This window comes from Wyeomyia smithii, chromosome 3, assembly GCF_029784165.1.
Source record: "Wyeomyia smithii strain HCP4-BCI-WySm-NY-G18 chromosome 3, ASM2978416v1, whole genome shotgun sequence".
In the NCBI taxonomy this organism is placed as follows: Eukaryota; Metazoa; Arthropoda; class Insecta; order Diptera; family Culicidae; genus Wyeomyia; species Wyeomyia smithii.
Window position 1 is genome coordinate 83552079 of NC_073696.1, and position 18031 is coordinate 83570109.

Genomic DNA, 18031 nt, shown 5'->3' on the forward strand with positions numbered 1-18031 from the left:
GGTAAATTTAAAAAGCTCACAGGATGAAACGCGAAGTTTAGTGTGATACAAACTGTTAACGATTGGTAGGTTGCCGAAGATAACTAGAAACTTCAATTCTCCTGTATGCCGATGCAGCGATCGTGGCGTGGTTCTATTTATATCGTCTCCTGGTGGCCGGTTGCCCAGAGACCGAGAAGTAACCATATCGTGCGCGAATTTGTGTAGGAAAGATCGCACCATCAACCTCGATGGATCCAGATCAATTCCTTTCCACTAACACTAATTCCTTCCTTTGATACTTGTGGATGATGCAGAGGATTCCTCGGTCTCTAGTAGCAACAAGTATTAAACTAACATTCCCGATATCCCTTCCTCGATTGATCTGCATTGGGCGTGGCCAGCTACGTTATTGATCAGTGAAAAGAAAGATCACCAGGAATTGTACACTGAAAATGGCTTGCTACTCCTAAGCACCATTTTGACGGTTCTTTGTGCAATTTCAGCTGATTCTGCTCAATCGCGGGCAACACACGGGCGATCAAATATGCTATGCTATGCTATGCTATGCAAAAAGACTTTTCATTTCACTTTTCCTGATTCTAATTTCCTTCCTACATTTCTTTTCCTTAAGTTTCTTTCCAACCCTCTTTTTTATTTACCTCTATCATTTCTCATTTCCATTTTATTTTCCTCTTTGAAATTCATTTCTTTTATAATTCCATTTTCCTTTCTTATTTAGTACCAATTTCCCGTTTCCAATTTTCATTTCGGTTTCCTTTAACCTTTTTCGTTCTTTCATATTGTTTCCGCATTTCTGTGTCCCATTTACATTTACCTTTTCAGGTTCCCTTTCTTATTTCATTTCTCCATTCCACTTTCTGTTTTCCTTTGATGATTTCCCTTTCTCATTTTCGATTTCAAATTTTCTTGTTTTTGTACCGTTTACATCTTCAGTGTACCTTTTCCATTTTATAATTTCTTTCATTATTTTTTTCTTTCAAATGTCTGTTATACAGTCAAAACATTATTTGTGCGATATCTTAATGAAATTTTTAATCGGATAAGTCGGCATTTTTCAAAGCTATTATATGAAGAGCTTATTTGCACGACAGAGTAATGTTCATCACAATTCGATGATACTGTGCATTACCAGAAAACCAACAGAATATTTCGGCATATTCTGCTCACATTGCTGAATCCGTTTTGGAACATTCGCAACACTTTCTCGAAACGAATGTTTAATCTTAAAATAAAGCCGTTTATAGCTTGTCAACACAGTAAAATTTCAAACTTCATACTCATGTCTGCCACCAGCTGACGTCAATGCGAACAGCATTCTCCCCCAGTCGCACACAGGCAATATGCAACACGACAGTTGCACTCTTAGTATCACCATCCGACACAAGAACAATTTCATTGTCATCCTTCTATGCCGCAACACGCCACGATACGTGTTGTATTGTTGCGTTTGTGAGAACCCCATCGGTTCGGTTTTTGTTTTTTGTGGTCATCTTCATATGCATGGGAGAAAAGATGGAGATATAAAAATCAGCTATCATCGCCAAGCATCATGAAATCTGTTCGTTAATGTTGTCGCTGTCATCTTTATCGGCATGAGAAAGTTTTGCAATTCAATTATGATTAGTCGTACAAACAGTTCAATTCTTCAGACGGTGACGTTGCAAGGCATAAATACGAAGTTCTGCTCACATTGCTGAATCCGTTTTGGAAAATTCGCAACACTTTCTCAAAAAGGAATTAGAATCTTAAAATAAAGCCGGTTATAGCTTGTCAACACAGCACAATTTTAAACTTCATACTCATGTCTGCTACCAGCTAACGTCAACGCGAACAGCATTTTCCCTAGTCGCACACCGGCAATATGCAACACGACAGTTGCACTTTTAGTATCACCATCCGACACGAAAACAAATCCATTGTCATCCTTCTTTGTCACGATACGCACACACTGCGTTCGGTTTCGCTGTTACACAATAAAATCATTACACAATACAATCATTACATATGATTACACGGGTTGTGACCAAAGTTCGTACGATGAAAGTGATTTGTTGATAGTGAGGACGGTCGATGGGCTCTTTGTGGCGTACGAAATTTATCAACGACAGGAGTTTTGGAGAGTATACCTCATTATTCTACAACTTTGCCACAAATAATACCTGTTGTATCTTGCGCCGGCGTTCCAAGGTATCCAGATTGAGTAAACATTGACAGCGATCTGAATACGGTGGAAGATTGTCAGGTTGTCGCCAAGGTAAGTCTCGAAGAGCTATATGTTGAACCTTCCTTGCACACGTTCTAATCGTATACTCCAATAAAGCTGGTTTGGCATCCAAACAAGGCTGGCGAACTCGAGGATAGGACGGACAAGAGCACAATAGAGTGATTAGGAGCAGTAGGGGTCTTTTAAATCACGTCCAATTTTCGATATGAAACCTAACTGGCTATTGGCTTCTGAAATAATCATAGTGCCATGACGATCAAACGTTAGTTTTAAATCAAGTGATCATTTACGAACTTAAACTCTATACAATGCTTGATAATCCATTGGTAGTTGAATTTAATGTGCGATTTTATACGATGATAAATTATAACTTTGCATTTAGCAATGCTGATTGTCTGACAATTCAACTTACACCACTACACAAACGAATTCAACATTTCCTGAAGGCGATCATCGATGCAACGAATCGTCAAAAATATTTTAAGGTCGTCAGCATGAAACAGCCTACAGACAATCCCTAGTGCAGCAGCAGCGTCGTTGAAAAATAGTATAAACAGTAGTGTTCCCAAAATACTGCCTCGAGGTACTCTAGATTTATTGGTAAATGGTGGCAATAGTTGTGATCCTAAGTTTTCAATCGGAAAGATATGCGAATTAGGATACCGAAAGTTTGGGCAAAACATCACTTTTCGATTAAGACATAGGTGTTCACGATCTGTTTAATGAAAGTAACATTGCGTGCATTCAAAAAAAAAAAAGCAATGGCATCAGCTGTAGAAGTTAGCAGGTGATTGGTTGAGTGCTACAAAACTAAGCCAAAAATGATTGATATTCAACTTAATGTTTCAATAATTTACTATTGAAAAGATATGCCAATTTTCATACCACAAGTTAGGGGCAACCTTCTGCTTTCCATCAAAAAATTACACAGTTTTAGCAACATAATACATATTTAAAGAAGGCACATTTTCAGTACACTTTCCATAGCATAGTCATCGATACAATTTGTAGTTCTCAAAAAAAATAGAGTTTTGTGCGTAAAAAGTTCCCGTGTGGAGAAACAACAAAATTCTCGGACTCGGAATATTCCTTAACCAACGATTCTTTGGTTTTTATGAATTTGTTTGACTTGCAAGACACCAATCGCCAAAATATATTTTCATAATAACATACTTTGAAAAATTGTGATCTTACTTCATTTTTCGAGAGAAGAGGTATAAATCCCGCTGGAAAATAATTGAAATTTATTGAAATATATTTTGTACACCTTGAGAAAACGCACGTTCGTGTTAACGAGTCATTATTTGATTTATAAAAGTCATTATGTTTTGAATATTCATACAGCAAATCGCTATCCCTTTGCAACAAATGTTTTTGCTCAATCAGACCTGATTGATGTATAACAAAACAAACAGTATACAAATGCAAAACATTCAGCACGCCTGCGGAGAATTCCCCAAATCATCGTCTACCATTGATACTCGCTGGCAGTTGTCGTCGCATTGGGTTCAAAAGTTTACCCCTAACCAAAGCCACGTTGATCTTTCGGGTTGCTTTTGTTGTTGCTCGAGAGTTCCAAGTTTAAACTTTACCGAACAGTTGTTCCCCTAACACCCACAACTCCGCACCTCTACCCTAACAGTGCATTTCGTTAAGGTTCGGCAGAGGTGAATTCAAACTTCAAAACCACACTTGAGAAACTTGTGGTTTCCCCGCGCAGAGGTGAAGATGACTTTGCATATACATGGGAGAAGATGGAGGGAAAAAATTCAACTATCGTCGCCAAGCATCACGAAAGTTGTTCGTTGCTGTTGTTGTTGTCATCGTCATTGTCGTCTTTACCGGTATGAGGAAGTTTTGCAATTGAATTATGATTAGTCGTACAAACAGTTTCATTCTTCAGACGTGACGTGGCACTGCATAGATTTGAACTTCGATAAAAAGAAAGATTTCTACCTTAGATTGCGCACCGATCGTGACTTTGGATCTGAATGCTAATGGCTGCGACATGAAGGTTGAGATGTTGTTGCAAGTTAACTTAATTCCGTTTAAATTATATGGTTTCCCGTAATATACGTCAAACAAATGCTGCAGATTGGAACCTAACATGTGTCAGTTTTGTGGTATTTAAGGCGACTAGAAGAATTCTTAATTAAGGTTCACAAGTTCAATGTTCGCCACAAAGCCGTATAAAAAAAAGAACACACATTTAATCAGCTTGTTGGCAGTTTTGCTCGCATTCTAGCAGCCGTCAGCAATTGGGGGACGAAACGAAATCCGATATTTACTCAAGACGGGAAACAAACCACTGAAAAGCAAATTGGAACGGAAGCCGCGACCGTTACAGTCACTCACCAGTACCAGGCCCGCATTCGATTGCGGCCAATGTTTACCATAGAAATGCTGGCAGTGGAACCGACTTCCGCGTAGACTGGCAAAGCTGCATCACCCGTAGACGTAGTGCGTAGACAAGTAGACTTTTTAAGCCGAACCGTTTCCTTGCGGCGAAATCGGAACGTGCCGGTTTCTTTTACTCCCCTGCAAACACGCGCAATTTAAACTTCCTTAGGCTGTGTACATTTGCCTTTCGGCGTCGCAAGTCCCCCTTTTTTCGGGAAGCATAAGCGTGCTGGTTTCAGGTTCAGCGAAGCCTTTTAACTATGCGGTAACCGTACTCAAGGGAGGCTCTAGATTTCGACAACAAAGTTTGTTGTAAAAATATTTACTCCAGCTGCATGTTCAAGTAAGCTCCAAACTACGGTGCTTTCCTTGGTGGTAACCAACATTACACAACTAAACAGAAAGAACGCCAGCACGGCAGGCACTTCGGAATTATATTAAAAAGAATTAACCACATGTTTTGAATGTCTTTAACCGTAGCTTAAGCCAATAAGTGCGGGCAGAAGAGGCACTTGCATGCAGAATTCCATTCTTCGCTTGGTTTCGGAGAGGGTGGGGTTCGGTCTGCCAAAAATGCTCCCCGCTGCCGTTGAGTGTGATGATGAGGTTCCCTGTAGCACCGATGCCGAGCTTCGCTGTAACCGGGGTAATATGGAGAAGCTATTGAAGAAGGCATTATCGTTCGCCTTGATGGTGGTTCGAGCTTGTGTCTAATGGTAGCAGAATGGGGCAGGATTTTAATCCTACCTTCATCAGTGGTACAACTTTCTAACACTGCAGGATATTAGAACTTGTACGTTAGAAGAAATGAGCTGCTCTCTAGTGGAAATGAATAAAATACCAATATCAGCGATGTTTACTATCTCCGTTCTCTCTTTAGTGGAATGTCTTCATTATTGGGCATTAGAAAACAACGATGACGCATTATAGACTGGGTAGAAGCGACCAAATGTCAAATCGATTATCCAGTAATAATTGTACAATAATTATCTACGAGTTTAGTTAAATAACAATGAATATAACTCCACAATCACTCATTTCACAACACAAAGTTTACAATGTGATACAAATGTCTGATCCGGTTTATTGCGTCATCTTGGCAAATGCCACCGTCCTTTCGTGACCCTTCCGTCAGCCGCCCAACCTCTAACCACAAAACAAACTTTCAACAAGAGATCAAGGTGAACACAATAAGTAATGTTTTACCCTGGCTCCTTTTGGCAGGAAAGTATCCTGCTCAACAAAGGGCTATGAAACTGACAACACCCGAGCGCTGCCGCCGCCGCACACCAGCCACGAAGACAAGTTAATTTAGACTGAAAAAGTAATAAAACACCTTCTCCCATTAATTACCCTGACCTGACTTTGAGCGCATAAAACCGAAATATTTCATGCTGATGGTTTTCAGCTTTCCTGTCGACTCACGTGTGCGGTGGCGGGCGATGGCAGTGCGGTGCAGGTGTAATAAAATTATGTACTACAAGAGCAGCGAGAGAGAGGAAGAAAATCCTTATAAGGTGCCGTGGAAGGTCTTGGGATGGATTCTTTCCATCATCATGTTTATTCGCTGGTTTTAACACAATCGGGAAAGAGTACATTCTAGGTTGACAGAAAGTAGATGGGGAGAAGGTGTAGGAAACTTTTTACGCCAGTTGCGGATTAGGCTGGAGCTTTTGAAAGTTAATTTCGACCACTTGCACTTTGTCTTATTTATAATTTCATTCCTGTAGTATATATTGTGTTTTAGTCAGAGCGTTTTATGTTTGGCTGTTGGGAATTTGAAAATTTTTGATTTTAATATCTCTGCTGGAATATATATTTTCTCAATTTTATCACAATTAACGAGAAATAAATATAGCAAATCCTTCATTATTTTAGACATTTTGTATGATATTCTATGCATTTGTTCAAGCAATGTTTTGATTTAAGCGATATGAGGCTGAATTACACAATTTTGACGCTTTTTATAGTTTACCCGATTTTCGTTCAAATGAACTGAACATATCCATTGGCCAGATTTCGGAATTTATGCACTTTTTTCACGCGGATTTCCTAATTTACTCGTTCCTTTTTACGCGAGTTTGGAAATGTCCGCAATTTTTAGCAGATTTCCCAGAAAAAAAAAATTGTTTTTGATTTGCATATATCATATCACTGCTCTTCGGTCTTTGTCGAAGGTAGTTAATAAACTTAGTTGAAGTAGACTTAATTAACAAGATAAGTTTTCTGTTTGTTTTTGCGCAGATTTCGGAATTAACGTGTTAGTATTCGAAACTGCTTTTTTTTATAAATTGTTCTGTATATTACCTACTCGCCCTCCAACTCTTCGACCGACCAGACCTACATGGTCAAGCTGCCGTTGAGCGAATAAAGAATCTCGGGTCCGCAATGAGGATGGTTCCTCGGTACCGAGAAAATCAGTGGAAGTAGCCTACAGGGAATTGGTACACCAACCAAACTGCTATCCAAGGAGCGAACAATCAGTTCAACCAAGTATCAACGCACCCGCAACGAAAGATAAGATTCAGGTAGCAGACGGCTAGCAATACCGTGTTACCTCAATTACTTCCAATTCGCAAACCCGCGAGTAAGAGAATATTTCCGCAGAAAACTCGATAGAGTTCACTACCTCAGCTTTCAATGCTGGTTATGTGACTGTATCCGCAACAGACAAGGAGAGCAGGTGTCGGAACAAATGCAACCCAGTTCAGCAATCTACTTTAAAACTCAGTGTCTAGGTTTACACGACAATTTTGTTGTGCAGAGTCATTAAACACCCTCAAATTACAGAAATTATTCAACGTGACGTCGTTGCCATAATAGATAAAAAAACTCGACGCCGAACGAGAAGCAAGACATGGTCATCACACCAACGTCATAAATGACGAGATCTTACTCCCTGCAGCACAAACATTGCCGGGAGAGTTAAGAAATGGCAATGGCATAAACAAGTGAAATGACCGACATATCACTTTCGAGCTAATTCAAGTTCAAGAACCCGAAGAAGACTAACTACTCCGCGTTTGAGTAACACTCACTCAGCTTCAGGATGCTCTGTTGAATCAACATACGAACTTCCGTAGAACTGGAACTTGCTACACGACTGTACTGGACCTTGCGACATTGCGCTGTAGCATCACTGATACCTGCATGTCTAGCTGTCCCTGATATCCAAGTGAAATGAAAACAGATTGTCAACAATGATCTACAGCACTGATCTACAGGCTCAAGGATTTGTATGATTATATTTCCTGAGGACTTTCCAACGATACATGAAGCCAAACGATTCCAGAAAGCAATTTCCTTTGACCAAACTAACGGGCTATTTTATTTTTTAGGTGGCGGGGAAATATGCTCACAGACACTTGAGATGTGACGATGAAGCTAAGAGAAAGATGCTGAGGTCCCCCAAACACCTACTCAGCCTGTTTCGGACCCACTAAAACCCCTCCAGTTTCCAGCCCTAATTTTCCCGGGACGACCGGCATCCGCTTCACTCATGTAACTTCCTAGCTAGCTACCTAGAGACAGGCAGTTAGCTGGTTGCAGCTCCAAATAATCTAAGACGCGACTCCGCTGGCCGCGCTCCAGATGCCCGGGTCATCGTGTATATTTCGAACTGTCTAGCTGTCTAATTAACTTTCATCATGTCGATCCTCGCACGTACAAAACAAGGGTAAACGAAGGGTAAGCTACGTTGGTTGAGCACTCTCTGTCCTCCTTGATGGCGATGCTGATAGGCATCATGCCGGACAGGACACAGATTGCATCGTATGACATCGTACGATACACCCTCGCAACTATGAGGCACATAAGCCTGTAAGTCATGTCCAGTTTATCACGGTAGATGTTTGTACCTAACGCTCTATATCACATTGGCCCACCATACCTAAGTATGAACGAAACCACGCTGGCTTACTGTCATAAACCACTGAGCTCTTGAACATCATACGAGATAGTGCTGCAATAGCCGATGTGGCCCTCCTAAGGCATAGTCGACATGGCTCCCAAACGTGAGCTTGTAGTCGGCCCTAACCCCCAGGAATCGCTTCGAGATAGCGGTGCAGTCTCCGACTCTGACCACCGCCTGTTGCTCCGATCTACGGTTATTCACAACGGTGACCTCCGTCTTATGATGCGCTAGCTCCAGTTTGCTGGAAAACATCCAGTTTTCGGCATCCTCGATCGACTTACCGTGGACCTCTAGCGTTCTGTCGTCTACCGGCGATCACAACTCCTACAGGAAACTTGGATAGAATCGTGCAGAACTCATGCGGTGATTGGGACGCACTTCTAACCCTCCTCCAGGAGATTAAATAGTACTCGATTTTGTTTCCCGGGATCTTGTACAAGGACACTGGTACGTAAATGTTCCTGAGCGCATGCTTTATGGAGCCCCAGCTGGCACTATTGAACACATTATTCGCATCGAGCGTGACGATTGAGCAATAGCGAATAATCCTTCTCTTGCACTGGAGTAGTACTTCTGGCGCCTTAACAACGGAGAGAATAGCATTCAGAATGGATTTGCCCTTCGGAAGCAGAACTTTTTTTCCGAACCGTTTACACCCTCCGTGTACTTCACCAGTCTGTTGAGGATTATCCTCCCAAGTACCTTGCCCGCAATGTCCAGCAGACAGATCGGTTTATATCTGTCGCTTCCACCTCTCCAAGAAAAGGTAGTCATTCAGGCACTTCAGCTCGATTGCCTGGAAAAGCCCGTGAGCCGCTTCCATCACCTTCCTGATTGCCAGGTTAGGATTTCCATCCGGTCCCGGTGCCTTGCATTGTTGTCAACACTATTGCTAACCGACTGGTGGTCGCTATTAGTGCAGCCATAGCATACCCTCCAGTTCGTCGACTCCAGATCTAGGTTGGGCTATGCCAAAGTATCTAACAAGACCTGACCCCTCTGGTTCGTAGAGCGACTTTACCACTCATCAGCTTTAACATTGAAGTCGCCCACTACCACCAATCCATAAATAACTGATCGACTATCTGGGCGAACCTTCCAGTAGACCATGTGACGGAGTATAACAACTGCAGCAAAACACTCCGTTCACCGTGGCAACCGCGTACCCTTCTCTTGAGGTTGACAAAACCTCCTGAACCAGAAACCTGTCTGTCGTCCTTAAGACCGCCATACTGAGCTTAGCCACAAGTCAGTTACCCTATCTGGAAGGGATGCGATGGCGATGCTCGACAACGAATTAAACACTATCTGTTATAGCAGTTGCTTTGTCACGCAGTAGTGGATAAGATTCAGTTGCGTCACCCTTACACTCCCCAAATACCTACTGATCTCTGTCAGGACCCACTAAAACCCCTCCAGTCTCCAGCACTGGTCTCACCCGAACGACGGTTCAGTATTACGTCGGGGAGTGGCTTTTGTGCGTGATGCACCCTCTTTACTCTTATAACCTCCTAGCTAACTACCTGGAGACTGGGAGTTAGCTACCGCTGGCGAGTTGGTGGTTGCACCGCCATACACGTTGCAGCTCCAGGACTATCTGGAAGGCTGCCGCACAGGCTGCGTTCCAGATGTCCGGGTTGTCGCACACCCTCCGGACTAGATTGTCCGGAGTAGTGCCAGACCCACTCCTCCTCCACGCACTCAGGACACATGGAGGACCCCACGTGTCCGAACCTATGCAGATATTGCTCGAAGCAACCATGGCCTGGCAGGACCTGTGTCACGTGGAAGTTCACTTCATCATGGCGCCTCCCGACCCAACCGGATATCTGCGGTATAAGTCGGTGCGTCCATCTGCCCTTTGTGAAGTTGGACCATTCCCGTTGCCAGCGGAGCATCGAGATCGACCTTCTGGTACCTCGTATGCCCCTTGTGTCACGTTGGTCGAAACACTTTCTGTCCTCCTTGATAGCGATGCTTATACAAGACACATATTGCATCGTATGACACGGTACGATACGCACTCGCAGCTCTCAGGCACATGAGCCTGTAGGTACTTTTCAGTTTACCGCGGTAACTGTTAGTACGCTCTGGACCACACTGACCCACCATACCTAAGTATGGACAAAACAACGCTGGCAAGAAGTCTTCGCTTGCTGCCATGAAGCGCCGAGCTATTGGACATCATACGAGAACAGGGAACTTGAGTTTCAACACTCCGTCATACATGACATTCCACAACAACGGGCCCAGGATAGAACCTTGCGAAACTCCTGCGGTGATTGGGACTCACTTCTGACCCTCCTCCTTGCTACGCCTTCAGTCTCGGCCGGTGGGATCCTGCACTCGTCACCCCACGGATTCGTATTGGCACTCACGCATAGCCTATCGAAGCAGGCCCTCTTGCTTGCCTTTATCGTTCTATTTGCGCCGATCTTGCCGATCCAGATGCTTTTACTGCGCTCTATTCTCCGTTCGTCTGTTCGCGCACGCTGCGTCCTCGGCATCACAATGCGATGTCTTCCACCCGTGGGCGGGCAAAGTGTTGGCTCTACCCGCCACTTGGCGCCTCACAATGTTGCAACACTGTAGCAAAACGACTGGCGGTTACTGTTGGTGTAGCCATCGTCTTGCAGTTCGTGATCAGTCTTGGGCTGAATAACATCACGTCGATTATCGACACCGCACCATTTCTGCTGAATTTGGAAATTTGATCGCAATTTTAGAAAGATTTAGGCTGAGCTCTGCCAAAGTTTCTTACAAGAGCTGACCCCTCTGGTTCGTAGACCGGCTTTCCCATTCAACATTCCAAGCGTTGAACCCGCCCATCCTCACCGTACCATAGATAACAAATCGATCATCTGGGTGAACTTTCGGTGGACGAACGTGGCGGTACATAATAACTGCAGTAGAACAATCCGACCCTCTGGCAACCGCGTACTCTTTTCTTGAGGTTGACAGAACCTCCTGAACCGGGAGCTTGTCGTCGTCTATATGGCTGCCATACTGGCCTCATATGCCCTATCTATTAGAAGGACCATCGATTGGATTGTGGCAACTATCGAAGCATAACGTTGCTCAACTCCGCATATAAAGTGCTCTCTCGTATCCTGTACTTCAGATTGAGACCGTTAACGCAATCCTTTGTTGGCGAATACCAGGCTGGTTTTCGGCAGGGGCGTTCCACGACGGATCAAACCTTCACCCTGCGACAGATCCTCGATAAGATCCGGGAGTACAACTTCAGGGCGCTATACGACTCAGTGAAAAGAAACGAGCTGTGGCAGATCATGCTGGAACACGGTTTCCCTACGAAACTAATAAAGCTGAGTCGTATGACACTGGAGGGATCAAAATCGTGTGTGCGGATAGCTGACGAAACATCAGCCGCATTCGTAACGTTGGATGGACTGAAGCTGGGGGATGCGCTCTCCAACTTACTGTTTAACATCGCTCTTGAGGGTGCAGTACGAAGAGAAAACGTGGAAAGAAACAGTACAATCATCACAAAATCTCACATGCTTCTTGGTTTTGCCGACGACATTAACTCTGCCAAAACCAAGTACATGGGAGAGCGTGGGAGTCCCCGTGGTGTTGGTGCTGAGGTGTTGGTGCTGAGGTGTTGGTGCTGAGGTGTTGGTGCTGATGTGTTGGTGCTGAAGTGGAAGTAGATGGGAAACGATTTGAAGTGGTTGACGAATTCATTTATCTTAGTACACTTGTGACATGTGACAACGATATGAGCCGTGAAGTTAAACGATGAGTTGCAGCTGCGAACAGGGTCTTCTACGGACTACGCAACCAGCTAAGGTCCCGTAGTTTGCAAACTCGCACAAAACTAGCACTGTAAAGGACGCTGATACTCCCGGTGGCCCTTTACGGACATGAAGCATGAACGCTGAAGGAAGCTGATCGACGAGTGCTCGGAGTTTTTGAGCATAAAATTTTACGATCGATACTTGGCGGTAAACTAGGAGATGGAGTGTGGCGCAGACGCATGAATCACGAGTTGTACCAGGTATACAAACATGCTGATATAGTGAAGGTAATACAGAGGGGCTGGCGTACGAGGAGACTGGATAACGACTGCCCAAGACAGAAGAAGCTGGATATCCCTAATTCGTTCGGCCCTAGACCGGTGAACGGTCCGTTAGCCAACAAAGTAAAGTAAAGTAAGTACTGGACTTATCCGCAACTGATCGTTTGCGGAAGAAAAGGATTCCGATACATTTTTGATGTCGAACAACGACTCAGAGAATGCCTAGTATAGCAGCTACTAGGCCGCGTAGCAGTGGCTCAGATTCAGTTGCGTCACGGTCTAGGGCAGAGTGCTGACGGAAAGTCAAGGAGATACTCATACTAAAGGTAGGAAAAGAACGAAACATAACCTAAAACATTTAAACCACGCCATCGAAAAGTCGCTGAAATATCAAGAGATGCACGTTTCTTGACATGGAAGGCATTTTCGACAACACATGCTATGCTTCAATCAATACAGTTCCAAACAGAAAAGTCGATAACACTCCAATCGGCCTTGTCGTTTCTTCTTCGAGAATCACTAGCGTGTAAGAGAATATTTTCCACTGCGAAAACAACTTCTCATTCACTGGTGGCAAAGCGACGCATTTGCTTGAAGAGACCAGCGAATCGTATGTATTTGAGGTGCCCGCAAAAAAACACTGTTGTGGACTTTGAAATATTTCTCCGGAGAGCAAATAAACCGATGTGAGCTTTTTACACAAAAGAACATTACGCACTACACAACAGAGCTCACTGCAGTGCATTGACCGTGTGTCTTTTAGGCATAGATGATAGGAGCATCTAGGTAGGAACGTAGATTGCGTTGTTTGTTTTGCATCTCGAAACTAAAAACAAATAAATCCCCCGTCACGCATTTTTTTTTCGAATGTTATCGAATTTATCTCAGCAGTGCTTAGTAATTCACCACTGTTATTTCAATCAGCTGTGTAGAAAGCAGCAAATGTGTTAATTTTTCTGCGATCGGCAAAAACACAACACAAAGAAGAAGAAAGAAATTTAGTGCAAACAATTGCTACACGCAGTAATCATCCTGGACAAGAAGTGGGCGGTAAATATTAACTCTGCTTTTTCCGCATATTGAGGAGGATAACGAGCCTGACTACAGTAAACATACAGAAAATGCTCTCGAGCTGAGCGATAAATGACTGCCCGTTGTTGAGGGAATTATTTCAATGAGTTTTTTCACCGATTTTCCAGCAAAGTGGTTGCTATGCTTCAAAATAACACGATCCAGATGTTTACCAGTAATCAATTTCAAAAAAGAGAAATTTTAAAGATTCACACAAAAGAGATCTTTTCGATGACAAAGACATGGAAAATGTATCGTGCAGTGTCAAATAAACTATTTTAAACAAAAAAATGGCAAAGACACTTAACTTGAGTTTTCGAGAAGAAAACTAATGTTTAATGGCTGAGTTCCAAATGAAAAATATGACACTGACTTGGAAAAATATACCGCATCCAGACAAGACTTGAACCCGCAATCTCCTTGTTCCGAATTCAAGTCCCGTTTGAATGCAACGTATTTTTCCATGTCTCTATAATGTTTTTGAGTTCGCTTATGCTAATGCTTTTGCTTTTCACTTCCGAATACTTTTCACTTCTCTAACTGCCCACACTGTTTACAATGAACTTGAATGTTGACAGGTGAAAAGTCCTGATGAAAATAGAAATTATTTTAACTCAGGGTTTCCAAAAAATATTTGGTTTCATAAATCGTTTTATAAATATAGGATAAAAAATGGCATTCAGGCTTAACATTGGCAAAAAGCTTGAACAACAGGTTGTTGTTTCAGATATTTTCTTATGAAAATGGGTTTATCTGTGTTGTACCGAACATTTCTTAGTTCGGAAATTTTTATAAAATTACAAAAATTGTTTTTTCTTCCTGTCAAAATCGGTTTACGACCAAAGGGAAATAACTTTTAATTATATTATACATATACATATTAAAATCAGAAGCTGAGATTTAACTTACAAATGCTCAAATATTTTACAGAAAGACAACCTAACGAACAAACAGAATAGTACTTACATGCAACAACAATTGACGCCGGTTGGCTGATAGTTTTCCCCCGCGGTGACCACGCGTGGCATTCACACTTAAACGGCGGTTTTCCAAAGTACTCGTACACCAGATCCCGGGAAATAGTGGCCGTTATCTCCTGAAAGTGAACACCACTGTGGGGATCCACGTGTGATTCTTCTACCGAGGGTGGAGGTTTGTTGCTACCACTGCATTTGAAGTGTACCTGAAACCATAAAAAACAGCAAGGTAAAGTTCTGTCAGAAAACATTAAGATTTACGAGGATTTTCCCTGTTATGCACGATAGTGAATGCTAGGATAGGTAAGAAACAAAACACAGCCTGATAAAGTCTCGGTTTTATATTCAAACAACTCTACGCTTCTGAACGGTATTTAAGATTAAGCTCAGTGGAAACGACGAAAGAGTCCTCTCGGCATCGTACATTTGAATAGTGAAAGTGCCCGGTTTGTTGTGCGTACAGATTCGTATGAAATATTCATGCCGGCCAGTCATGGGTAAAAACAGTCCAGACAGTCTACCCTACACACACAAACAAAGGGCCAGTTAGATGTAAATGAGAGTGAGGTTAACCCGTAGATTTTGAATACCAAATTGAACGTTGTTTTAATTCAAGAAAATTTCTTGCTAAATAGACCGATGCGATGGTAAGATAAGAGAGGTGTTGAAGTACGTAACTCTGTAAGCAGCGTTATACTTTAAAATGTTAATTGAACTAATGCTCAACAAACCATCGATTATCGAAGATGGTTTTAAAGTAAACGATAATAAGCTGGGTCTTAGGATACAAACCATAAACTAGGAATGGCCAGTCCCTCGAGAACGGTTAAAAGATTCCGTCAGAGTATTAAACCCCCAAACAAAGCCAGCTCTTTGACTACTAATCAGAATCACTGCTACGAAGAAGAAATTTAAATAAAATAATCCTTTTATTGTGTTCGCTACCACCCACTACTTGTCCAATAGCCGGAAAACTCCTCGTTCTGAGTCCGATTCCAGCTGTTCTTCTTTCTTCTGACGATAGGAAAAGTATAAGATCCTTCTATTAAGTACGCAGCTCAACCTTCCCGCTTTCTCGAACCACGCTAGCTCTCTGACTGGACGACTGGACAAACCGGGCGAACTGAGTGGAACGTGTGCCTCGAACGTCCTCAACGCGATGAAAAACCGAAAGCAGCGACTCGGGCATTACCATTTTACAGTTTCGGAAAAACAAGCAACGGCATAAAAATGTTCTACCTTGGTTCAAGTTTGCCTTCTATGTAAGCATATCCTGCGCTGTTGTTGGCACCAACCACTGTGAATCCAAAGCAGATCACCTCCATTCGTTTCTCCCCGGGAGCACAACGGATTGTGAGCCGAACAGAAATAAAAAGATTTTCCCGTAAGCTCGTGTGAGATTACATTTGAGCATCATTTTCCTGCTCCGCGTACGGGTTGATGTAAACTCTCGGCTTTGTTTAATTTCCCGCCGAGTGATTTATTGAGCTTGTAAATGTTGAGTTTTGCATACAGGCTCGGTGGGGATCGGGAAACGTATGAATGGGTGCAAAAAGCTTAGCTTGAAGCACCCACCGCTACACGGGCAGGCTTGAAATGGGGAAAACCTTGACAGGGTTATTCTTTTCTGCTCCAGGATTCGGCAGAGCCCCAGCACTTACATTGTGTGTATCAGAGCTTGAAAGTGGATTAAATGATTAAGTACTATGGTAGGCACGTATTTTGCCGTCGTTATGGGCCCCTCGGTGCACATATACGTAATGGACGTTTAGTGAAAGAAAATTTAGGAACGTAACCCATTTGAACTTTGTTTGAAAAGCGTGCTTGTAATGTAATTCTACCAAATAATTCATTGCGTCGGCGTGATTTCGCATGTTGTAGCGATATTATAATTTTACAGGAAAAAATTTCATTCAGTGAGCTATTTTGCCTTCTCATGTTCTTTGTGTTTCTTAAATGTGATACGAGTCTTAAGATTTTTTTTTTTTGTAAAACGATAAACGATTTTCTCACAGAAACCAATGAAATTTCCGATTTTGCAATAGGAATTGAGTGTTTCACCGCTTATTTATTCATTATGTTTTCTTCAGAAATCCTATTCTCAAGAAAACGAAACTACACATTTTGCCTATATTATCATGAAAAATCAACCAAAATAATTATGGAAAATCAGTAATTTTTATGATTTGGACCACTGCACATAGGAGTATTTCAGTCAAAAACTTGGCCAAAATACGGAAAAAATAATTCAAGTGTTCCTCGTGCTATTGCTTCTTTTTGGACTCTCTGATACTTACTACTTTGTATGCAGGCTGTCTTGAAATTATCTGAATTGTTTTCAAACTACAGTAACTATCATAACCTTGATATTAGTTAGAGCACATGAATAAGTCAAAAATTGTTGTACGAAAACTATAAACTTCTACTCATGTTATAATAACTTTAAAGTGATTCTTGAGCGTAAATTCAATATGGGCGGTAACAACAAAGGTATGTTAAGTAAATTTGTGGAGGTAATATGTTGTATAGGTTGAAGGATTTTTGTTTGGGTTCTCAGCAAGTCCCAGCGAAAATTTACCCACCATTGGAAAGGTTATGTGTTTCTCAAAAAGTACCAGAAAGAAAATTTGCCCCATGCTCACCCATTCGTAATTGCGATCAATGCGAAGTTGGAACATTCAGATTTTCTGAATTTTTGTTGTTATTGAATAAGTGCATTTAGCATGCTTTTGTCATACATCGAATGTAAAAATTTGATTAGTTTCTTCAGATTTTGTGATAACTTGCCGAGAAATATCCTATTTGGGTTGATTGCGCAATGCTATGAACATTCGTTTGATAAAAAGTTCCTGATTCTGGGGGAAAACTCAAAGAAACTCTCAAATGTTACCACAAAAGATCGAAACAATGATCGAGTGGTAAAAGTCTTACAAAAAAAAAACCCAAATGTCCTCCAAGAAGCACTCGATCTTAAGATGTCAACAGAGTCGCTTCAAAAGTTAGTTTATATAAAATTGACAGCTTCGTAATATGACAAAAATGGTATAGCCTAACCGTAATGTTGTAAAGTTGGTCGGAAGCTACGCATTTATGTCGTCAAAGCAAAGAATTGATGGCAGTGATCTAAGCAAGAGACGCGAAACGCAAATGCTAAGAGAAATTGCACCATTGGATGAGTTGAGTTGCGCAGTTCCCACGACTCAATGATCTATTGGGAGCACAGCGGTTTCCAACATATCATATCAGACAATCCTCATACCATATCAGACAATCCTTTGAAAGCGAGTGATATAAAAGACGCTTTAAAAGGAGCAGATAATAGATAGGGGTACTGGGGGTAAGCCCGGCACTGAGGGTAAGACCGTCACCCCTAGGATTTAACTAGAAAATGCTAATTAACTGTG

The 18031-nt window shown here is 42.2% G+C and overlaps 1 protein-coding gene across 1 annotated transcript in view; it reads right to left on the reverse strand.

Moving 5' to 3' along the window:
- Positions 1-18031, reverse strand: part of LOC129731933 (netrin receptor unc-5-like) — a 333354-nt gene that overhangs the window by 206711 nt on the left and 108612 nt on the right. Inside the window, exon 3 of the mRNA XM_055692326.1 lies at positions 14617-14833. Within this exon, the coding sequence (XP_055548301.1) occupies positions 14617-14833 (217 nt within the window). The remainder of the gene's footprint in view (positions 1-14616; positions 14834-18031) is intronic.